The 25666-nt window shown below is 34.7% G+C and overlaps 1 protein-coding gene across 1 annotated transcript in view; it reads left to right on the top strand.

Moving 5' to 3' along the window:
- ORC4 (origin recognition complex subunit 4) overlaps window positions 1-25666 on the top strand; it is a 94557-nt gene that overhangs the window by 54612 nt on the left and 14279 nt on the right. The window contains 7 exon segments of the mRNA XM_079924752.1: window positions 2422-2498; window positions 3059-3149; window positions 11479-11554; window positions 11990-12075; window positions 15036-15084; window positions 16954-17105; window positions 19840-20013. Coding sequence (XP_079780878.1) covers window positions 2422-2498; window positions 3059-3149; window positions 11479-11554; window positions 11990-12075; window positions 15036-15084; window positions 16954-17105; window positions 19840-20013 — 705 coding nt within the window.

Raw genomic sequence — 25666 nt, 5'->3', positions numbered from 1 at the left:
TAAACTAGCAAGAGCAGACGATCTTATTTTGTTTTTGATATTGGGGAAATGCGTTCAGTCTTTCACCATTGAGTATGATGTTAGCTGTAGGTTTTTGTGTGTGTTCTTTATCAGGTTGAGGAAGTCCCTTTATATTCCTAGTATGTTGAGTGTTTTTATCATGAACATTTAATGTTTTCTTAAGTGCATATATATCTCTTTCGAGGAGTCTAGTAGGGAATGTGCATGATATTTCTACACTGGCATTTCTTTTTTAAAGATTTTTTTGATGTGGACCATGTTTAAAGTCTTTATTGAGTTTATTACAATATTGCTTTTGTTTTATGTTTTGGTTTTTTGGCCATGAGATATATGGGATCTTAGCTCCCCAACCGGTGATCGAACCCACACCCCCTACATTGTAAGGTGAAGTCTTAACCACTGAACTGCCAGGGAACTCCCTACACTGGCATTTCTATTTATCTGGCTTGACCAGACTACATTTCTTTTAAACAAAAACTAAATGTTGGGCTTCCCTGGTGGCACAGTGGTTGAGAGTCCGCCTGCCAATGCAGGGGACACGGGTTCGTGCCCCGGTCCAGGAAGATCCCACATGCCGCAGAATGGCTGGGCCCGTGAGCCATGGCCACTGAGCCTGTGCGCCGGAGCCTGTGCTCTGCAACGGTAGAGGCCACAACAGTGAGAGGCCCACGTACCGCAAAAAAAAAAAAACAAAACTAAATGTTTTTGGCATTCCTTTGTGAGACCTTACCTTCCTTCTTTTAGAAGGAAAATGTTTAATTCTGCTTTTTAATTTAACTTTTACATATCTTTGTAAAGTGAACAAATCTTCCATGTGCAGCTTAATTAATTTCTACACATGTATACACCTGTTTAACTTTCATCTCAGATCACTTTAGGATTTTTGAACCTCTGACTATTCACTACAACTTCACTTTATCTCTCACTTTATTTTATACAGTTGTCTCTCTAATAGACTTTAATGAAGTTTAAAAAAAGAAAAGGACTGAGGGTTGTCTTTTGACTTCTAGTGATCTTATCTAGGGGGCGGAATACACACTATGATTCGTTGAATCTATATATGCCCCTTTAATTTTTTTACAGATATCAGCTATTACCTGTATAGTACCTATATTGTGTTATAGATAACTGCCTCTTTTAATCATCAAAACAGGCCTGCCAGAAAAGTGTTACTGTTTCTTTGGCACCAATCTTCCTATTCTTTCCACTTCCTCTATAAGTATGGATTATTTTATCCCCAGTGAATAATTTGCTTTGATCATCCTCTGGTACATGTAAAGAGAACTCAGATCTATTTCTTTGGTATGTGAAGGATCAGTCCCATGCTGTCAGTCTGGGAGAAGCAAATAATCCTGGAGGCTTCTTGTTTTACACAACTGAATCTAAGCCCTTTGTTCTAAGGCAAACTCAAAATTTAGGTCTTTAGAAGAATTTTTTCTTAATTCCAATCATTTCGTATTTTATGTCCTAGGTGAATATAATTTCTTCCATATAATTGAGCAAATCCTTATATGCTGTTACTGCTATTTTGCAGGTTGTTTCTTGAATGTGTCATTTTTTTCCAAATACATTCATTTCTTTCCAATATATTTGCAGTGTTTTTTTAGGCATAGATCATGTTCGTTTAGTAGTATGGTGCTCTGCATCTAATAGGCCCTCAATAACTATATGGACTTTTAAATTTCTTTTTTTTTTTTTTTTTTTTTTTTGCGGTACGCGGGCCTCTCACTGCTGTGGCCTCTCCCGTTGCGGAGCAACAGGCTCCGGACGCGCAGGCTCAGCGGCCATGGCCCACGGGCACAGCCGCTCCGCGGCACGTGGGATCCTCCCGGACCGGGGCTCGAACCCGTGTCCCCTGCATCTGCAGGCAGACTCTCAACCACTGCACCACCAGGGAAGCCCTAAATTTCTTTTATTTCCTCGGAATCCTGACTTTTGTGACAGGTAGAGATTGATAAGGCTTGAGGTAAACCAGTTTAGATGTGTTGGTCTCTAGAGACTGAGGTGTGGTTCATGAGCATTATTAAATTAGATTACATTATTAGATTCTCTCCTGTCTTTGTTTGTTGGCTGATATGTTACGCAAAGTGAGGTATTCATTCACTCACATGGATTAAAACAGCCCTCAAATTGCTGATGTATCTAAAGGAACTAATTCTTTCTCTTGTTGAAAGCTTCATAACTAAGTTCTCATCCTTCCTCTGGGCCTTGAGATAGGTAAAAAGAATTGTTAATTTTACAACTTAGGAAAATGCCAGATGTCATGATGATAAGTTATTTAGGGAGGGTTGAATTGATTCATTAATACCTAATTCTGACTGCTATAAATGTATATTCTTATTCTTTTTTGATTGCATATGTAATATTTTCATTTATATTTATTCACTTTATTTTTATCAGGCACAAAGAATTTTACGGGAAAGATTTTGTCATCAGAGTCCACATAGTAACCTATTTGGAGTACAAGTACAATATAAGTAAGTTTAGCTATCTGCTTGTCTGTTATGAAACTACTTACAGATGCCCTTTAGGTTTTGCAAAAATTGTCATACACAGATTTTATTAAACAAGGCTAACAGACATTTTATAGAGGTAAAAAATTTTGCTTTGTATATAAAAAAATGACTGTTGTGAAGCAAGAGCAGATATCAATATTTCCATAGTGAAAAAAACCTTTTAACTTTCAATCTTGTATCATTTCTATAATCTGGTATTATGGAGAGAATTCTGAGCTTGCACCTACCTAATACTCAGCAGCCAGCTGTGGAGTGAAAGGTTCTAAGAGTTGCCACTGTTGTCCCTTGTCCCATACTATCATAAAGACCAAGATACTTCAGTGTTACTTGGTTTCTCTTTTTGACGTTTCCAGAGAATCAGTATTTGTGTTCTTCTCTGTAGGACTATTTAGAGCATAAGTGCCCAGAAGAAGAGAAAAAAGGAATGGCTGTTTTTGTTCAAATTCAGCTTTTAAAAAGTATTACCTAGCAAATTATTTCAGCTTTCCTTTTTAAATTTTGGCCTATTTATATCATTTCAGACACTTAATTGAGCTGCTAAAAAGAACTGCTATTCATGGAGAAAGTAATTCTGTTCTCATTATTGGACCCCGAGGATCAGGAAAGACCATGGTAAAAGCTGTTGATTTCTGATGTTCCTTTGCTTTGTAGGCATGTGATGATTCTTAGGGACAACACTGGAAATATTTTTCATTGTTTTCATTATTGTGTTACTAATATTTTGCTTTTTTTTTTATTTAAATCTTAGAAGACATGCAAAGCCTGTATAGAGTGGTATATTTGAGTTGAACAATGTTTTTTACCTTTTTCTCCCTCACAGTAACAAATTTTCAAATAATGTTTGTTCCATCATGGTCTTTTATCCTTGAAGAATTTGTGATTGACAATGGACAAAGCAGACTAGCAGCTATTGAGCCTGTACCTTGTGTCTTTTATTTATGTTTTGTCATTTATTCTTTACATTAACCCTGCAAGGTAGGTTTGGTATTGTCTCTATTTGTAGATTAGGTAACTATCATACCATGCATTCTTTTTTTTCCTCTTATTGTTTAACCCTAACTCAGGCAGTTTTTATATGTACACTCACGTCTTCTAGAATTCTCTTCTACTTTCCCTCTTTACTATATTTGCTTAGTCACCTTCAAAAGATACTGTTGCTTTTTTCCCTCAGTTTCTCTTTTTTCATTCATTATATAAGACAAATTATGGCTGTTATATTGCAAGTATTACTATTTAATTATAAAATCTGTCTTCTGCTATATTCCATGCAATAAATTTAGATTTCTCACTAATATGCTTTTTATATTATGTGTATAAGTAAAATTATGTATTATTTTATATTAAGTAAAATTATGTAAAATAGAAATAAAATTACGTTTTTATTTATTTATTTTTTTTGCGGTATGCGGGCCTCTCACTGTTGTGGCCTCTCCCGTTGCGGAGCACAGGCTCCGGCCGCTCCGCGGCATGTGGGATCTTCCCGGACCGCGGCACGAACCCATGTCCCCTGCATCGGCAGGCGGACTCTCAACCACTGCGCCACCAGGGAAGCCCTACGTTTTTATTTTTTAAGCAGTATGTTTTCACTGTACATTACGTAAGATGAGGAAATTAGGACTTTAGGATTTTACTGTTATCACCATTTCCAGTATTGTTTGAAGTACATCAATTGGGAATTTAGATCTAGATAATTTCTTTTCTTTTTTAATCTTTTAAGAGTTTTTCATTTATTATAGTCACATTTACGATAGTATTTATTTTTGACTGTTTAATTTGGTTCAGTCCTTGGGCTCAGTCCTTATATGTAACCACTGTTTCTTTATTCTTGTTTTTTTATTACGATTTTCCTTTTTGTGTTCGACTTCAGTGCTATTTGGGGTAGTTTTTACAGGAGAACCATGTGACTAATATGCTTTGGAATTATTAGACTATTTAAAATTATTAACAATAATTCTATTAACAATAGAAAAACTGAGCAAAGATATGCACAGAAAGATCATAGGAAATTAAATACAAAGCGATCTTAAACTTATAAACGTGTTCAATTTCACTCATATTTAGTAAATTAAATAAAAACTATAGTAATTTTCTCTATCAGGTTGACAAGAAAATCTGTAAGATTGATAACATACTGATGTTTTTGCTGGTGGTATAAATTAGAATTAGACAAAATCTAACCACACTACAAATGTGTATAATACCCTTTGACTCAGCAACATTTCTAGGAATTTACTGTTGTGAAATGATGCATGTACAGTTACTTATTTCAGCACTGTTTGTTAATAGTGAAAGATGAGAAACAATATAAATGCCCATCAACAGAATACTGGTTGACAAATCATGGTACATCCATCCATATAATGGACCATGATACAGCGGTAAAAACGAATAAGGAAATATTTGTAGACAGTACATAAAGAAAAGGAAAAAAATGCTCATATTTCTGTTGGTTCATCTGTGAACCAAAAATTCCCTGAAATGTGTATATATTTTTAAAAATTTTTATTGGAGTATAGTTGATTTACAATGTTGTGTTAGTTTCAGGTATATATCAAAGGTGAATCAGTTTTACATATATACACATCCACTCTTTTTTTAGATTCTTTTCCTATATAGGCCATTACAGAGTATTGACTAGAGTTCCCTGTGCTATACAGTAGGTTCTTATTAGTTATCTGTTTTATATATAGTAGTATGTATATGTCAATCCCAGTCTTCCAATGTATCTATCCCTGCCCCCTTTATCCCCTGGTAACCATAAGTTTGTTTTCTACATCTGTGACTTGTTTGTAAATAAGTTCATTTATACCCTTTTTTTTAGATTCCACATATAAGTGCTATCATATGATATTTGTCTTTCTGTGTCTGACTTACTTCAGTCAGTATGACAATCTCTAGGTCCATCCATGTTGCTGCAAATGGCATTATTTTGTTCTTTTTTATGGCTGAGTAATATTCCATTGTATATATGTACCACATTTTCTTTTTCCATTCCTCTGTTGATGGACATTTAGGTTGCTTCCATGTCCTGGCTATTGTAAACAGTGCTGTAGTGACCATTGGGGTGCATGTATCTTTTCAAATTATGGTTTTCTTCAGGTATATGCCTAAGAGTGGGATTGCTGGGTCACAAGGTAGTTCTATTTTTAATTTTTTTAAGGAACCGCCATACTGTTCTCCATAGTGTCTGAAGAACAATTTACATTCCCACCAACAGTGTAGGAGAGTTCCCTTTTCTCCACACTCTCTCCAGCATTTATTATTTGTAGATTTTTTTGATGATGGCCATTCTGACCGGTGTGAGATGATACCTCATTGTAGTTTTGATTTGCATTTCTCTAATAATTAGTGATGTTGAGCATCTTTTCGTGTGCATTTTTTTAAAATTTATTTTTGGCTGCATTGGGTCTTCGTTGCTGACCGCTGGCTTCTCTCTAGTTGCGGCGAGTGGGGGCTGCCCCTCGCTGCCGTGCGCTGGCTTCTTATTGCAGTGGCTTCTCTTGTTGCGGAGCACGGGCTCTAGTCACCCGGGCTTCAGTAGTTGTGGCACGTGGGCTCAGCAGTTGTGGCTCACGGGCTCTAGAACACAGGCTCAGTAGTTGTGGCGCATGGGCTTAGCTGCTCTGTGGCATGTGGGATCTTCTCGGACCAGGGCTCGAACCCGTGTCCCCTGCATTGGCAGGCAGATTCCCAACCACTGCGCCACCAGGGAAGTCCCCATTTTTTTATATATAAATTTATTTTTATTTTTGGTTGTGTTGGGTCTTCGTTGCTGTGCAGTGGCTTTCTGTGCTTGTGGCGAGTGGTGGCTACTCTTCGTTGCGGTGCATGGGCTTCTTCTTGTGGTGGCTTCTCTCATTGCGGAGCATGGGCTCTAGGCACGTGGGCTTCAGTAGTTGTGGCTGACGGGCTCTAGAGCACAGGCTCAACAGTTGTTGTTGCGCACGGGCTTAGTTGCTCCGCGGCATGTGGGATCTTCCTGGACCAGGGCTAGAACCTGTGTCCCCTGCATTGGCAGAAGGATTCTTTACCACTGCACCACCAGGGAAGTCCTTTCATGTGCTCTTTGGCCATCCATGTGCCTCCCTAAGATATTAAACACAAATATAGTGAGTTATTTGTTGAGGCAGGGATATGGGAACAGAGGTAGGAATCTTTTCACTGCATATCTTTTTATACTTTTTGAGGGGTAAACTATATGACCATACAATCTATCTTAAAAACTAAAGAATGGAAAGTTGGTTGAAGGCAAGGGTAAAAACCCCAACAACCTGCTTAACAGAACAAATCACTAAAGTCATTCAGACCACAGAATTGCAAAAGAGAATTGAAGTTTAGTAATATGGGGAAATGTAAAAAATATTTTAAATACATCAGAAATTATTTTGCACATTACTTACAACATGGCTGGGATTGAATTCTTGGGTCACAGTTTTTTCTCCTTTGGAATTACATAGATTTTATTCAATTTGTATTCTGTGGGAAAACTCCAAGGGTAGGCTTTTCTTTTTTCCTTTATAAATTGCTGTTTCAATCTGGATAGTTTAGATTATGCAGTCATAACAACCCTAAATTTCAGTGTCTTGACACAAAAGTTTATTGTTTACTTTTGCTCTATGCATAGTGTGGATCAGCAAGGGGACACTGTTCTCTGTAGTCACTCAAAGGAAGTGGTGGATGTTATGTCAGCATTTCTCCACAAACACCCCCGTGGAAGAAAGGGAGCATGATGAATCATGGACACTGTTAAAGTTCCTACCCAGAGGTGATACAGAACACATCTCACAGTTCATTGAACAGAGTGAGTCACATGGTCACACCTAATTTCAAGAGAGCAAGGAAGTGCATTTTTCCTAGGTGCCTAGAAAGGGAGGTTAAGCAGAAGTAAGGTGAACATCACTGATGACCACCACAGCTAACATGTTTTGAGTTTGTGATATTTCCTCGTCTGGATGCTTTTAGAATTTCTCTGTCTTAGCAGTGTGAACATTTCACAGGCTATTTCCAAGTGTGGGTCATAAAAACTGAAGCTCTGCAAACCCTCTTAATGTGAATTTAAGTCTTTCTTTAGTAAAGGATAATCTTCCTTTCTTTCCAGTTTTCATTATTTTATTGTCTTTGGAAAACACATTATCCTACGTATTTTTTATTTATTTAATTTAATTAATTAATTTTTTTTTTGTGGTACATGGGCCTCTCACTGCTGTGGTCTCTCCCGCCGCGGAGCACAGGACCCTGACACGCAGGCTCAGTGGCCATGGTCCACGGGCCCAGCCACTCTGCGGTATGTGGGATCCTCCCGGACCGGGGCACGAACCCGCGTCCCCTGCATTGGCAGGCAGACTCTCTACCACTACGCCACCAGGGAAGCTCTATCCTATGTATTTTTTTTTTTTTTTTTTTTTTTTTTTTTCTGTACGCGGGCCTCTCACTGTTGTGGCCTCTCCCGTTGCAGAGCACAGGCCCTGGAGGCGCAGGCTCAGCGGCCATGGCTCACGGGCCCAGCTGCTCCGCGGCATGTGGGATCTTCCCGGACTGGTGCACGAACCCGTGTCCCCTGTGTCGGCAGGTGGACTCTCAACCACTGTGCCACCAGGGAAGCCCTATCCTATGTATTTTGGAAGAACATTTTTACATAATACTTTAATTCTTCAAGGAGCTCCATAGTGATACTCTTGTATCAGTACAGGAGAAAATGAGATCTAGGAAATCAGTACATTAGACCTGTTATTCTGTGGTACACTGCACATCTTGAAACAAAGTAACAATACAACAGAGAAGTTGAATCTCAGTGATTTATACATCCAAGTGTCAAGCCTAATAATATAACTTGAACAGCTAATGACTGAATTTATTCTGAACTTTCATCTTGGAAGTTTGTCCCTAAAGGCATGGAGAAAGTTCAGAAAAAAGGAAACAGAGCTAGTAAACGCTTACAAAGTTGTATAAGTAAATACAAATTAAAGCTATACTCCATTTCATTAGTAAATTGGCTAAAATAGATATATTTTTTTACAGAAAAAGTAAGCAGATAGTACAGAGTTCCCATATAATCTCCACATACATACATGCACACACGTGCACACAGTTTCCCCTATCATTAATATCTTGCTTTAGTGTGGTACATTTGTTAAAATTAATGAAAGTGATAGTGAGACATCATTACTAACTAAAATCCATTGTCTACATTAAGGGTCACTCTTTGAATTCTACAAGTCTGTGGGTACAGCACACTGTTCTGGTGTTTTGACGTCATTTATCTAATGTGAGTTAACTGGAATATGGAAGAACCCATACCTGGTATTCCATTTTGGTACAATTTAATTTATTCCTACTGCACTCCAATATTGAGAGGTCAAAAAGATAAGGAGTATTGTTTAACTCGTGCCACTTTTGTGATTTGTTGTATGTGGGAGTATCCTGAGATACAAAATATATTCTTAGATAAGAATTTTATTATGTAATATAATTAGTATAATTATATATATCATAGCATTAGTACAGTCGTGTTAGTAATATTATTTAGTATAATCATGTAAATTTGAACTTAAAAAATAAGATTACAGTATATTTAAAACACTATCCTTGGCCAAACTATCCAAAATACAAAAATTCAAAATCTACAGTTAAGCGATAAAGGTAACAGATATTGTGGTTTGTTGTATTTCAAACATTTATTTTAAAAATAGATATGGTTCCAAATGACAGATTGGACCCTGGAAAATACTCTTCTATATAGAGATAACTGTAGACAAAGAAACTTGCTAGATGGTTAAGTAGGATGTTTCTTCTAGTTGATATTTCCTCTAGTTGCATATTGTTGAATCTTGTGTTCCATAAAGTATTTGGGAATAGTAATAGTAGGTAAGCATAAAAATCTCTGGGTGTTGGCAGTTCTAAGCAAGCTGTGCTACTATGTTGGTAAAATTAATTTTTAGCTACAAAGAATGTGGAGATGGGGTAGCCAAATTCGTTATGATGGTTAGTGTAACATAACCAACTAAGTTTTTTTAGTACATAATATAGTTTAAAATATTTGAAAAGATGACATTGTTTCCTTGAAAAAAAAACTGGCATTATGTGATTGGTAACCTAGCTAATTACACAGTAAATTTTAGCAATATCCAGAGTGGAACTAAAATTATTATTTGAAGACATACTTGCTAATATGATCATTTCAGACGGTCACACCTCGTTAAAAAATTGTGAGCTGATTCAAGCAAATCATAGTAACCTGGTGTTAAAGTAAATTCAGTGGAAAGAGGCTATAAATCTGTTACAACTCTCTCTATGCATATGTAAAATGAAGGTATTATTATTAACTCTGTTTCATTTTGCAAAGAATTTGAAATGGTTTTGAACAATTCGTCAAACATAAAATGATTTTAAACATAAAATCAGAGCCAGGGAAATATAAATATTATGTAAGTAAAATATCAAGAGGTGGGGGAAAGAACACAGCAGGTTACTAAGAGAATACAGCATAAGAGACCCGAGTTTGTATCATTTGGGGGCTAACTCTTGCGATAGGGTCTGACTTGATCCAAAGACGGAAAAGTACCACCTCATCTTCTGACAGTTTTCTGTAAAGAATGTAACATCTCAGCTGGGCTTTTACTCATAGTATGACAGTTGACATTTTGAGATTGTCTTTTTTTAAGAGGACTTTTTTAAGAGGACTACCTGTGATATGAGGTAGAATTCCATATGCTTTAGAAACTATACAGATATACCAGGAATAGCTAGTATGTTTGATATACTGTTGTGAAACGTAATAATTTAAAATGAGGGTATTTGTTTTCTTTCTATTGCACAAAGATATTACAGTGACAAATAGAGGTAGAATATTGCAAATACAAATAGTATTTTATTTTTCAAAATAGCTTACCAGTTGTCTCAGTGACTTTGTTGAATAATCCTTTTTGTCCTCACTAAATTTTGATGCCATCTTTATTGTATACATAGCCTAATTTCCTGGACTATATATTTTGGGATAGTACCATTCTATTTCTATTTTCATATTAAAAAGAATAATCTGCCATTACTCTTCCTTTTAAAAAGCTTTATGTTTTTTCTTAATTCTATTTATTTTCAAATTTAAGGAAATATGTAGTATTAATATGAAGAGATATATATGATAGTGCAATATGAGTGATAAGATGTAACAAATCAAAAAATATAAAGAATGTAAGTATGTGGCATAGAAACCTGTAATTATAAAAATGTGAAGCTTTATAATTGAACAGTTTAAGGTGGCATAACACTTTCTGGGTATTTTTAGTAGTAATTACTATTATATTTTATTAGTATTAATAATTTTTTTTTAATTGTGAGCTCTAAGTTTAATAAGGGCTTTCTTTGCTTACCTAGCAGCTAACAAAGGCAACATCTCTTTTTTCAGCTTAACCTCTTGGTATTTCTTTTTTAATTTTCATTTTAAGGTAACATACAAAGTAGTTCACAGTATTTCATAAAAATTGCTGTATTGGGGGCAGATGTTTTGCTATCATTTAGCATTGTTCTTGTACTTATTTTCAATAGCTTTTAACTGATTTCAGTGATAATTTTGTAGAGTAAATGGTGGAGACATATAATGAACTGACTGAAACATGAAGTTCTTAAGTGGCCATAGTTTTATGTGACTTCTACTGTAGAGAAGTATTTCTTTGAAAACTTAAGGGTTATTTCTGAACGTTTATTAGAAGTTTGGGTAGCTGATTGAGAGAGTGTGGCATCAGTCCAGGCTCTGGCATCTTAAGAGTCAGACTTTAGGAGTTCAGTTAAACTTTCTATCTACAGAGAATCTGCAAATTTAATTGTTGATTTTTAAATGACAATCTGTTTATATTCTGTTCCTATTACTGATAGTTTAAAAAAGAATATGGGCTTATCATCTTTTACCTATTATTAAATATTTCATAAACTTTTTAATATTATTTAGTTAATAAACCATGCTTTGAAAGAACTAATGGAAGTAGAAGAAGTGAGTGAAAATGTATTACAAGTTCACTTAAATGGTAAGTATGTCCTCATTTTGTTATTGGAAATGATGTAAGCCATGTGAGCTTTTTATGTTATGAACCTTAATTTACTAGTGTGTTTTAAATCTGCATTAATAACTATATTTTAAAAACTAAATCCTTGTTTAACAACTTTTACTTTAGCACACTGTACACAGTATTTTTAGAAATTAAAAAAATATTAATAAAGGAGACACATAAGGTCTCTTGTTTTTTTTTAAATACTAATCCCAAGGAAGATGGTTCTTTGAGTCTATTAAATGTTTTCACTGTTGAGTTTTTAAAAGGAAATAATGTACACTAACAGGCTTTGACTTTTTTCTTTCTAGTTAAATTTTTAAAAGCATTAGAAAATTTACTTGAAAATAATCTGCATTGTATCAAATACATATTTCATTTTTATTAAATACTTTAAAATGGGCTTTATTTCAGGACTGCTGCAGATCAATGATAAAATTGCCTTAAAGGAAATCACAAGGCAGTTAAATCTGGAAAATGTAGTTGGAGATAAAGTTTTTGTAAGTATCATTTTCATTATTTTATTAAATAGGCTTCAAATTAAAGTCTGTATAGCATAGATATGTTTATATTTTTGGAAGAGTAGGAAGAGTTCAGAGATTCTAAATTGAAATATGTAAGATTCTTATAAGAATGTACAATGTACTAGGATGCATTTATTCATCAAATCTTTATGTTTAGATTTTTTTTGAAGTAGGTTATACTAGTTATAAAATACTTCAAGAAATCCAGGTTTGTGTAGATATTATCTGAGTTTGTTTCTTTATCTGTAAGGTAAATATTATGATTCTCTACCCTTGGAGATAGATTAATATGTTTTTAAAAATACTACACTCTGGCAGTCTATTTCTACTCTTATGAGACTTGGATAGCATGGGAGTAGTGGAAAATGTATTGAATTTGAAGGTACAAAAAGTGGATTTGAGTCTTGCCCTATAACTATTGACTACCTGGTAATCATGGCTAATAAATATCTTTGAATTACAGATTCCTCACCTGTTAAATTGGCATTATCTTATTATACTTACCTCACAGATTTATTCTAAAGAAGAAAAGAAGTATTAAACATCATTTATGTTTTTTTTTTTTTAAATAGGATGGTAATATGCTGTGCAAATGTCAGTTATCTCTTATTATTAAAATGTTCTCAGAAAGTTACCCACATCTCATTATTGTAGCTTGGAATCTCAGGACAGTAAACATCAATAACTTAAACTGATAAGAAATGTTTTGGAACTTTTATTAAACTTTTTACCTACCACTTGATTTATAAGGCTCAAGGGAAACATGATTAACTTGCAGCTGCCTTAATTTTCATAATGAAATGACTCATCTGCTTAATGCAATTGAAGCAGGTTGTAGACGTTCCAAGTTCATTTTCTGGTCACTGGTGATCATTCAGTGGTGTCACTCTAATCTCTAAACTGTGTCTCTGTTCTGCAGTAACACTGACATAGTTGTGTAAGCCTCCTAACATTTAGTAATTTTATTCTTTAAAAATTACCTATAACAAGTTGAGCCAATCATGTGTTACCCTTCCATTATCTACAGGTCTTTTTTTTTTTTTTTTTGGCTGCATTGGGTCTTCATTGCTGCACGCGGGCTTTCTCTAGTTGTGGTGAGCGGGGATAATCTTCATTGCGGTGGGCAGGCTTCTCATTGCAGTGGCTTCTCTTGTTGCGGAGCACGGGCTCTAGGTGCGTGGGCTTCAGTATTTGTGGCACATGGGCTCAGTAGTTGTGGCTCGCGGGCTCTAGAGCGCAGGCTCAGTAGTTGTGGCACGCAGGCTTAGTTGTTCTGCGGCATGTGGGATCTTCCCGGACCAGGGATCGAACCCGTGTCCCCTGCATTGGCAGGCGGATTCTTAAACACTGCACCACCAGGGAAGTCCCTATCTACAGGTCTTTGAAGTGCAAGTTCAAATGCTTCTTCTGTAAATCTGTTGTTCTACCTCCTGTCCAGAATGTAATGTAGAAGATAGCGGCCTAGTTGGCAAAGGAGAGTTACTATTACGTAGACTCTGTTTGGCTTTTGGTTTCCAGTAGATAAGTGTTTCTGACTTTTCTAAATAGAGCTATTTGCGTTGGATTCATATGAAATAATACAAGGCACAGTTGGTTATCATCCTAGTCATCACTATTGTTATCATAATCCCCACATATACAGATTATTAGTTTAACTTCTACATTGTATAGATTAGGCACCTGAGGCTAAGAGAACATAATTAGTGTGCCTAAAGTCATAAAATGACAAAGGCTGGGCATTAAGAAACTAAGTGATTTAACCCAGACCCTTTCTGTTTTGATGTACTTAGAGCAAACTTGTATATTCATTTTTTTTTATATATATATATACACACACACACACACACACACACACACACACACACACACACAAATGTGTATATTTATATAAATATATACTCATATAAGTAAATTCTTATAATATGTGCATATGAATTTAAGTATATACTTACACTTAATGTCAGGTATAATAGTCTTTAAAAAAATAGCAAAATGTAAGCAACCTTTGAGTAACTTTGACCACTGATTTTCCAACAGATTGTCTCTGAGCCTTTGTTTATGTTATGGTAAATACCTCTTGCCCTGCCTAACTTGGAAATAGTATTACTTGACAGTATGTAATCATCACAAAATATGTAGAAGCTCTTTAAAACCTGTTATGCTATTTTATATCAGTTCTCTCTACTGGGAAACAAACAAGTGGGTTTCTTTTTTCCTGTATATCTCCTCAAATTTAAAGTTGGCTGTTTCTTTAAATTAAGAAATCTGAATGAAGTAAAAATTAAGGACTTAAGTGAAAAAATATTTTAATGAGGCCTTTATCCACAAGCTGGAACATCTGGATAATGCATCTGCTACTCTATTAATTTCCAACCAGAATATTTAAGTTGTATCCAAAAATGTTTTGGCTGTGTTCCAAGTAAACATAGCCAAATTTGATATGATATATACAAATTCTATAATATTCTCTTGAATAGAGAAACACTGTTGTATTGTCTGATGTTTGAGGCAAGTTTCTTCTCCCTTTTCCTTTTGTATCTCATTTAAATTCATGGTAATTTTTTTAATGGTACAAGTTTGAGACTTGCTAGAGACTGATGTGTTTCAAGATACAAAGTGCAATGGATTTCTTGATCTCTGACTATTCAGAATATAACAACTCTTAAAAATTACCTTTAAATAAAGTTAACAGTTTTACAGATTTTATCCAGAAAATATAAAATTTTGAACATGGCATAATAATGCCATTTTCAGTGCTATGCCATCTCTACTTTTGTATTTAAGTTTTAGATTGTAAGCATAGAGATATTCAGCTCAGAATCTGGCCAGTGACTTTGGCCAGATACACGGTGTCTATACAGTATATAGAATCATATAGCCCTCTTTTATTCTTTATTTCACTAAACTTCTAGTCATGGTATCTTTTTGTTATTCAGGGAAGCTTTGCCGAAAACCTTTCATTTCTTCTGGAAGCTTTAAAAAAAGGTAAATATTAGTATGTTTAACAATATCAAACAATAATTGTTTAGCTTTATTTATCCCTTGATCATACGCTTTTACAAAAACAAATAAAGAAATATAAAAAAGAATAAAATAATGACCATTGAAATCCCTAATAATAGTGATTATTCCAACTAACATTTGATTTCATATCTTTATTCACCTGTAGTATATCGTTGGTATAGACATAATTTTCAATAAGAATAAAATCTTTTCTATTTTGTTGTGTGATATACATCTTTTCACTTACTCATGGTATGTCGTAAGCATCTTTCCATGTCAGTAAATATTGAGGTGCATCATCATTTTTATGGTTCTCATATATTTCATTTTAAAAATATAAATTAACTATAATTTATAATTCTAATATAATGAATTATAATTTATTAATCACCAGCTATCAACTTTTATTTCTAATTTTGTATAATTAGGAAGAAATGCTTAAATGATCATCCAGATTTCCTGGGGTAAATTTCAATGAGTAGAATTCTAGATTAAAAGGTTCTACATTTAAAAGAATAAATATTAACTACCAAACTACCCTAGAAGGTCCATTTTCTAAACATATTTAAAAGTACTTTTTTCCTACAGGACCTCAAAAACAATTATTTTCATGTTTGCCTATTTAATAGAAAAAAATTTTTATTTTAGTTTAATTTGCATAATTTGTATACTGATGATGCTCATATCAAATTTTAATTGGCCACTGATATTTCCTGGTTTGTGTTTTTCCTGTTGGTTCTTTGCCTTATTTTGGTGGTTTATCTCATACTTATTATGTGAATTCTTGCACTTGTTTCTTTCTTCTCTTAAGTTTGGTTTGGACTTTTCTGCTGAATAGAAGTTTAAAATTTTTTACATAGTCAAAATTTTTCTCTCCTTCATACTTTGACATTCACTTATATTTTCATCCAGTACATATAATTCATAATTTGGCTGGAATTTATTTTGGTAAGGTGTAAAGTAAAGATCTAATCTTGAATATACCACTTTTTCCATTGTTATGTAATGCTATATTTTATCAAAAACTAAAGTACTGTATTTTGTAGGTCTAGACTTCTGAGTGGTCCCTGTGGTTTTAATGTCATTTAGGTTAATGCATATGTTTTATTATCTATTGGATAATATTATCAGATATTATCTAACAGATAATAATTATTATTAATAAATCTGTTTATTATCAGTTTTTTTCACTTTTTATGCAAATATAAAGCCTTAGACCTTAAGGTAATAGTGATTGTTCTGCTAAAGTAGTTTCCATTGTTGTGAGGAGAAAAACAAATCCACAGAGTCATGTTGAACTTTTCCCTATTGTAGAAGTGTTAAAATTGTCATTAGTAGGAGTTAAAGTAGCTTTGGTTAAACTTCACAGTACAACGGTTATTTATAAAAATTATTTCTATGGGAAGATTTACTTTGTATTTCTACTAACTAAAAATAAGTCTCTTTTGAAGTAATAGTTTTATGTCCCTCTGTATTTAATCCCAAAGTGTTTTGGTCTCTGTAGGTGTTAAAAGATCCTTGTCAATTTTCTGATGATAGAAGAATTACGTTTACATAATTTAAAAAAACAATAATCTTCAGTCATTTAAATGATTTTCTTAACATCAGTAAAGCTACTAGAGTCTGGTGATTAGACTGAATTACCTGAGGGCCATAGGGGCTATTTTGTCCTTTGAATAATTTTTTTTGTTGAATAAATGTACAAGCATTGGTAAGTGCCCCACCCAAAGTAGGTTATCAATATATTTTTTTTGAATTGAGTTTTAAAAAATGAAATGTAATAAATAGTTTGGAAATTTAAGAAAGGCTGATATAATTGCTTGTTAATATAAAACTCTTATTTTTTCTTAGGTGACCGGACTAGTAGTTGCCCAGTGATCTTCATATTAGATGAATTTGATCTTTTTGCTCATCATAAAAACCAAACACTCCTCTATAATCTTTTTGACATTTCTCAGTCTGCACAGACTCCGGTAGCAATTATTGGTCTTACATGTAGATTGGTAAGTGTTTCTATTTTAAAAATTGATTATAATATTTAGAAAATTAAAGTTTAATTACTGACTTAGTTACTATGTAGGTCATTTTTCAAATGTATTTCATCAATACTTGGCACATTTATCCCACTTTTCAACTCAAATTGAGGAAAACAAGGAAATATTTATCACATATCTTGATAGACTAATACCTCCTGCCGTCTAATCAAATCACTGAATAAAAAAATGTGAAGTGAGATTATGCTAATAAATATAATTTCTACATTAGCAAATAAAGAGAAAGGTAAATGACCTCACTACCATTTTATAAAAATTGCTAATAGTTTCTACTTTTTACATTTAAGATTCTTTCCATATTTTAAAAATGCTTGGAATCAACTCAAAATGATACTGTCCCAACTTTGTAAGTATACATCTCCAGAAATGGAAGGGATTATCTCTATCAGGCTGTCACTGTAGATAGTGGCTTCTTTGCTCCTTGGAGGATTTTAGAATGATTTAACCATAGTGTTAATGTCACTATCACATTACTTTGTGAAGACTCCATGTATGTTGAACCCTGTGTACCTTCAGACAGCTTATGTAGGTCTTTTTGCATTTACCTTATCTATCTCTTTTTCTTTTTTTAAAAAATTTTTCCCCGAAGTGGGTGCACCATTCTTGGAAGTACTGCAGTACCAGGTCGATGCGTGGAATGGATGGAGCAAGTTCCTATTCCATCTCCTAGTTCCAGAAATCCATTTAATTCATTGTCCTCGGATAGAGCACATATCGGTTATTAAACTGATAAGAACAGATACTATACTTGATCTTAGCCGAAAGGCCGAGAAGCAGTGTGTTTACCTTCTTTTACTCTCCTAGTATGAACTTTCTAATTGAATTCAGGTAAAACTGGTTTTTAAGAGTCACCCGCTTTTTATACTATGGCTGCCATGCATCTGTAGCTTTCATCCTTTTTCCTCCTTCATTTATGGCAGGCTTATGTCAAGCCCTCATTCTCCTTTTGTACAGCTCGTTCCCTTTTTTAGAAATGTGAAACTCTTTACTAAGTCATCTTTCAACAGTCTTGCTAGTGCTGTTTCTCAAAGGAGTGGCTTTCTCTGTCCTCCTTCCCCAGTGCTCTAGAGCTTACAATGTATGCTTTCATAATAAGCCTCTCTCACAGAAAATCTGGCTGGTTCTCCACATATCTTTATTCTTCTTTTCAAAATGTAGCAATCTAACACAGTGGTTAAGGAAGCACATTCCTCCTTGCTAAAAGCTCTTCCTTTGGGTGGAAGTGGCAGTGGCAAATGCTTTTGACCCAGTGAGGGACCAAATAAAGGGTTAGTAGCTCCTTAGCCATATTATCAGAGGCTCTTTTTTATTCTGTATGTATAATTCTCCAACTGTGTAATTCAAGTCTAAGTATATATCTATGTGTCCATGTTTATAGGGAAAGAGCAAAAGGAATGATGGAGTAGTGATTTTGTTAGCAAATAACCTCTTCCTTGTGGCAGTAATTTTTTTTTTTCTACTATTCCCTGTATCCCCACATTACCAATTTCTGTCATTACTGCCCACCATCAAACTATCAGTTACTGTTCACCTCTAAAATTCTTTTACTTCCATCTCTTTCCATTCCCAAGTTCAGGCTCTTAATTATTGCTTACCTGTATGGGTGATCTAGAACTGCTCCTTAGTAGAAAGTAAATGTATAATATTTCTGTCTCTGAACATAACTTTTAATTGTCTTATGCTGTCACTATATTTTTCTTTAACCTGTAAACACATCTCAGGTTTTTCATTCACCCTCCTCCACTCTAACCCCAAGCTATTAATCTTTCCTGTCTTCCTTTCCACACTAACCATGATGCCATGATGCCTTTTTGGTCGCTTTAATTCTTTCCTGTGTATCATTGGTTTCTTAACCTAGAATCATCTGGGTAGATTTGAAAATCCGTATTTCTGGGCCTCACCACAGCTTTTTGTTTTTCTTCTTTTATAGAAAATTGACACTAAACTTGCTCCCTCACTTCTCAAGGAAAAATAGCACTAATACAAGTAGTTTCTCAAATATTGTTATAAAAAAGCCAAAAGACAGAATAATTTACCAGTGTCACACTGTGTTCCTGCCAGTTTCCTCTTCTACAGTTTGTTCCTTAAGTCCAGCGTGGCTTCAGCTTAAATTTGTATAGTTTAGTGAATTGAATATTTCTCCATTACACATGCTGCTTCTTGAGTCTTTGTTACATAAAACAATGAAGAAGATGTTTAAATTTTCATGAATGTTAATAAGTCTAATTACATTTTATTATATTAATTTTTATCTGAATTCTTCATAGAATGTATGAAATTGTTTATTGATAGCTATAATTTTTTAGTAGTTATTGTTGGCCTTGCAATGTTAAAGATAAGCTGAGAAAAACATGGTTGGAAAAAGGCTTGACATCACCAGGCTTACAAGTGCTTAGAAGGGGATTAAAAGTAGCTTGGATTAAAAATACTTTCAGAGGCTTGGTTTATTTCCAAGCCGCATTCTCTTACCTCTACTACCTTGTAGCCCTAAGTAGATCAAGGGAATAATTAAATTTTTTTTAATGCTTAATTGTGTATTACAGGATAAGCATTTTTAATGCTTAATTGTCTATTACAGGATAAACATTGCTGATTATAAGTGATAGTTCAAATAGTTATACCTCTAACATTGGTATGGTTATTTTAAATATGCATCTTACGGAGATTTTTGTTTGTTTTTAAGGATATTTTGGAACTCTTAGAAAAGAGAGTGAAGTCACGATTTTCCCACCGGCAGATACACTTAATGAATTCATTTGGTTTTCCACAGTATCTTAAAATATTTAAAGAACAATTATCTCTACCTGCAGTATTTCCAGGCAAGATTTTTGCTGAGAAGTGGAATGAAAATGTTCAGGTAGTTTGGAAAAAAGACAATAATATTAAAGTAATATTTGTGTCTTGCTATACCATTTGAAAGCAATTAAAACTTGAAAATCTTTAAAATCTGTAAGTTAGCATAAAATTTCTAATATTACTGTGGCACAAAACTGCATTAATACAAATTATACTCTTTTGTTTGTGTATTTTCTTTTCAAAAACAGTTGAAATGTCATACTTCTAAATTTTTTTTCTCAAAGGAACTTTTATGAGATTTATTTGTATCTGGTTTATATTTTAGATTACTTTGTTAATGAACTTCATCATTAAATATTTATTTTCTTTATTTATAAGTTTAGCAATATATTAATTTAGTAAGGTTCATACCTACCTATCCAGTGTGGATTTTTCTTTTCCAGTTCTCATGAACAACTTAAGCGTTTTTCTCATTGGGTCTATTAAGAGGCAATTCAGACTGTGGCAACTTTGGTTATATTATCTATATTGACATATCCCATCTTTGAGTCCTTGGAGCCCTGAGGGTCTTAAGTTGCAAATGCACACTCACTTGTTGTTTTAAACATCTTCTGAACCTTGTGGACTCTAAATATACTTAAGTTGAACAGCCTAATTTGTACAGACTGTTGTTTTATCAGCTAAGAGTACTAGCATCAGTTTATCTTATACTGACAAGTTTTAGTTGGCAGGGAAAAGGGAGAGAGTGTATGTGTGTGAATATGTGTTTAATAATGTGTTTGAAAAAAAATATTACTGAATAAATCTTACATGTCAAAAATGTGGACCTTGTGAAAGTGGAAAATAATATAGAGTCCTTGGTTATGAAAGAATTAGGAAAAACTGGTCTATAATATTAAATACTAATGAGTGAGGATGATTAGATCTGCTTAGAATTGAACAGTCTATATTCTTTGGCTCTAAAAGATTGTTTTATGTTATAGCAATAATGATAGATTATATTTTTTTACTGTAAAATCTTAAATATCAATACCAAATTAAAAGTGAAAGTTTGCATTTATTTTGCTCTTTAACGATTCTTGGTTTTTTCCCATCTTTGTTGAGGTATAATTGACAAGTTAGAAATTGCTCATATTTAAGGTATACAACTTGATGTTTTGGTATACATTGTGAAATACCACAATCAAGCTATAATATTTAACATATCCATCACCTCATATAGATTTCTTTCTTTTCTCCTTTTTTTTAATTTTGTGGTAAAACAGTTAAGTTCTATCTTCTAAGCAAATTTCAAGTATATAGTACTGTATCGTTAACTGTAATCACGTTGCTATCCATTACTTATGCAGAACCTAACTTGTATAACTGAAACTTGATTCTTATTTTGATTTTAAAATAGAGTCAGCTTATGTGAGAACTATTAATTTTGACACAGTTTTTTAAAATTAAAAGTTACGAACAAAATTTAACCAGTGCTTAAGAATACATGGTAAAAGGTAGAATTTTCCCTTATGTCCATGCCCATCTTCCCTCCTTTCACTACAAAGTAATTATTTGGTTCATAGAATTTCAGACCTTATATATTGATACATGCCAAATTTGTTTTTACATAAAGGATTCAAACCTTAAATATTATTCTTTGGTTTACCTTTTTTACTTTGTTGTAATCGTTAATCTCATATTTTTTTCCTAATATAACTGTACAGAATTGTATATCAAAATGATTGACTTTATCCTTAAATCATGATACTGTGTCATGATATAATTAGGTGTGGGTCCTTCCTTCCACCTTCCTCCCCAAATTAACTTTTCCTGGGACTCAGATATTTACTAGCTCGTGCAAGTTTTTCTTGATACTATGTCTAATTATAAGAGTCCATGCTATAAGAACACTTTATAGTTGGTGCTCTCACATTGTCTTTTCCTTTACCTGGATCTGGAGTGGGTCAGTGCTCTGAATCTTTGGCCTCTGAATCCACTTTTGAGTGCGTCACAGACTTTCACCTTTTACAACTCCTGAACTGATTGTCTTGTTGCAACAGTGTGTTTTTCTGATTGCTTTAGTGATCAAATGCAGTCTTAGTATTTAAATGTCTGTGCTTTCCCAGGGCTTTTATTATTCTTATCCCTGCTCACTTTCTTTTCCTAAGACGACTACGTAAGCCCAGATTATACTGTACTGTCATCCATCTTTCTGTCCCTCCCAGCTATGTTGTATTCTGAGATCCTAGAATGGGTATATAAAGGAAGTAGATGGTGACAGTTACTGTGAAGCATAACTCTGGATGACTCAGAAAATGGTAAGCATGTGATGGAGAGTGGCTAACCCTAGGTTTTTGGTCCTTCTTTGCTGATCACTGAATTTAGAGGCAGGATGATAGGAATGAATGTGAACACTCTCCTGTCACCTTTTTGATAATCGTACAGTTCTTTCATAAGGTAGAACTAATACCACTGGAGTTTGTGTCTCTTAGTTCTAATATTTTCTTGCCCTATCCTAATCATCATTTGCCACCTCCCTTTAGGGTATGCTCATAAATGAGCTTCACTTGAAAAAAATATGTCAGCACCATGGCCAGAGGCCCTGTCTGAAAAGGGGGGGTGTGCACTGAAGGAGCTATCCTTTCACTCAGTACTGACTATCCAGCAAGTTTTTCTAATTCCAAGGTTAAACAAAAGCAATGGTATAGGTGACAGGTCACCTAGGGAATCTCATCCAAGAAATATCTTCAGGATAGACTTGAACCTGGACATCCTGCCTAACTTGAATATTTGTTTTAGCCCTATCCCAAATATGTAAGCAGGGTAAATACCATCTCAGCATGGCAGTATAAGAAATCTGTATAAAAGAGCATTTAAAAGGACCATAGCTCAGAATGACCATCATCAAAACATCTACAAACAGTAAATGCTGGAGAGGGTGTGGAGAAAAGGGAACCCTCTTGCACTGTTGGTGGGAATGTAAATTGATACAGCCACTATGGAGAACAGTATGGAGGTTCTTTGAAAAACTAAAAATAGAACTACCATATGACCCAGCAATCCCACTCTCAAGGCATATACCCTGAGAAGACCATAATTCAAAGAGTCATGTATCAGTGTTCATTGCAGCTCTATTTACAATAGCCAGGACATGGAAGCAACCTAAGTGTCCATCGACAGATGAATGGATAAAGAAGTTGTGGTACATATATACAATGGAATATTACTCAACCATAAAAAGAAATGAAATTGAACTATTTGTAGTGAGGTGGATGGACCTAGAGACTGTCATACAGATTGAAGTAAGTCAGAAAGAGAAAAACAAATACCATATGCTAACCCATATATATGGAATCTAAAAAAATTAAAAAGGTTCTGAAGAACCTAGGGGCAGGACAGGAATAAAGACTCAGACATAGAGAATGGACTTGAGGACACAGAGGGGGGAAGGGTAAGCTGGGAGGAAGTGAGAGAGTGGCATGGATGTATATACACTACCAAATGTAAAATAGATAGCTAGTGGGAAGCAGCCGCATAGCACAGGGAGATCAGCTGGGTGCTTTGTGACCACCTAGAGGGGTGGGATAGGGAGGGTGGGAGGGAGACGCAAGAGGGAGGAGATGTGGGGATATATGTATATGTATAGCTGATTCACTTGGTTATACAGCAGAAACACACCATTGTAAAGCAATTATACTCCAATAAAGATGTTAAATAAATTAATTAATTAAATGAAAGAACTCCCACAAAGTGCTATAGCTAAGTTCAAGAAAGATCTACCAACTTTCTTAACCTTCCCTGTTTAGTTACCAGAAGGTAAGAATGTTTAGCAGGAAGACTAGGAGATTTAGTATATATACTGCTGCCACTAAGTTATCCCTGGAGCAGTATGAGCCCCCAAGTACTAGTGTAATCCTGCCGGTCAAGCACACTGCAGTGAGCACATTAAGAACTTGTTTCTGCAAGTGCTACTCCTGTGCTCATCAGTGACAAGGGAATGTGTCAGCTTCCCTGAATAAGGCAGAGAAGACTAAAAACAGTAGCAAGGGAATGGGGACTGTAACTAGGATAATATATTTACTGAGAGCATAAAACTTCATCCCATTCGACTAGAACTTATTCATGAATCTGGATCTTCTCACAGTGGAAGAAGTAGAGACATACAGTTTCAGCTCTAGGAAATACAGAAATACTTAGTTTTCTGGGCCTTTTTTTTTTTGGAAAAAGAATCGTTATTCTTTGCAGATGAGTTTTGAAAAATTATGTCAGTCTTATCCAAGCCTTTTTTGGCTCTGCCAACTCTGATTTTACTGTCCTTTCATCTGATCTTTTCTTTGGTGCCAAGTGAACCTCACCTTTCATTAATCCTAATTCACTGCAGTCACTGTGTTTAGTCTTCTCTTTCTCTCTTAAAGGGCTTGCTGTTGCTATATATATATTTGTATCATAAACAGGGTTGAATACCCTTGGAAGCATACCAGATGAACATAAAATAATAAAGCAAAGTAATACAAATAAAAAACTTTGGGAAATTAACCGTAGTCCTTGCTTCTGCAGTTGTTGACTCTTACCAAGTCACTTATAAAGTTGATATATTAAATATATATTTAGATATTTCTTTTTCAAAGGGCCCTATTGAGCTCTAAATTTCCAAAGCCATCAACTTCTCAAAATACATCTTAATTTAGTTATACAAAGTATGCAGTTTACATTGTTGATCACCACTTCCCTCTTGAAGTGTTGTCCCTCTTGTTTTCTTCCCCTGGTTTTATTGCTCTCTCTTGCATTCTATTCCAGTCTTCAACATCTTTTTCAGTCTCTTACTTTGCTCCTCTTTTTCCATTTACTTCTTCTTTTTTTTTTTTTTTTTTTTTTTTCAGTACGAGGGCCTCTCACTGTTGTGGCCTCTCCCGTTGCGGAGCACAGGCTCTGGACGCGCAGGCCAGCCTGCTGGACGGGCCCAGCCGCTCCGCGGCATGTGGGATCTTCCCGGACCGGGGCACGAACCCTTGTCCCCTGCATCGGCAGGCGGACTCTCAACCACTGCGCCACCAGGGAAGCCCCTCCATTTACTTCTTAAACATTTATAATACAAGTTTTACTTCCTGACCACATCTCCCTCTTCACTTCTCCTGGGACATTCTGTTCCCCATAGTTTCATCTTTGATTTTTTTCTAACCCCTCTCAAACCCTTCATCGCTGCTCCCCAGCGGTTGATTCTCCATCAGACATGTCTTCTATAAATATGTTTAATTCTTTCTTGTCTTCACACCACTGTGTTAATCCAGACTCATTTTGTTTCTTACATGGACAATTGCAGTTGCCTCCAGTTAGGTTTTCCTGCCTTTGTCTTTCCGTACAGTCACTTAGCCAAAGCTGAAACTCAGGATGACATTACTACTCATCTTCTGTCCATATGCCACAATCTCCCTACGTTGTTCATGATGTTCCCTATAACTGGATTGCTCTTTGTAGCATATTGACTCATACAGTTTAAGCATTCTTTGTAACACTTTACCTTGTTTTTGAAGTATAGTAAACAACCGTTATTCTCTGTTTCATTTAGTGGTGCATTTTGATCATCCCATTAGTATGACTGTATAGTTTCCCTCTTTAGACTGGAAATTTTGTGGTAGCAAGGGTTATGTTTTATCTTGGTGTCTTTGGAATTAACGTAAAGGGATAAGAAGAAAAACAATAGAGTGGAAATTTGATTTTGATTTTTGTTTTCC

Source organism: Stenella coeruleoalba (assembly GCF_951394435.1).
Source record: "Stenella coeruleoalba genome assembly, chromosome: 6".
NCBI lineage: Eukaryota > Metazoa > Chordata > Mammalia > Artiodactyla > Delphinidae > Stenella > Stenella coeruleoalba.
This window is presented reverse-complemented; position numbering and strand designations above follow the sequence as displayed.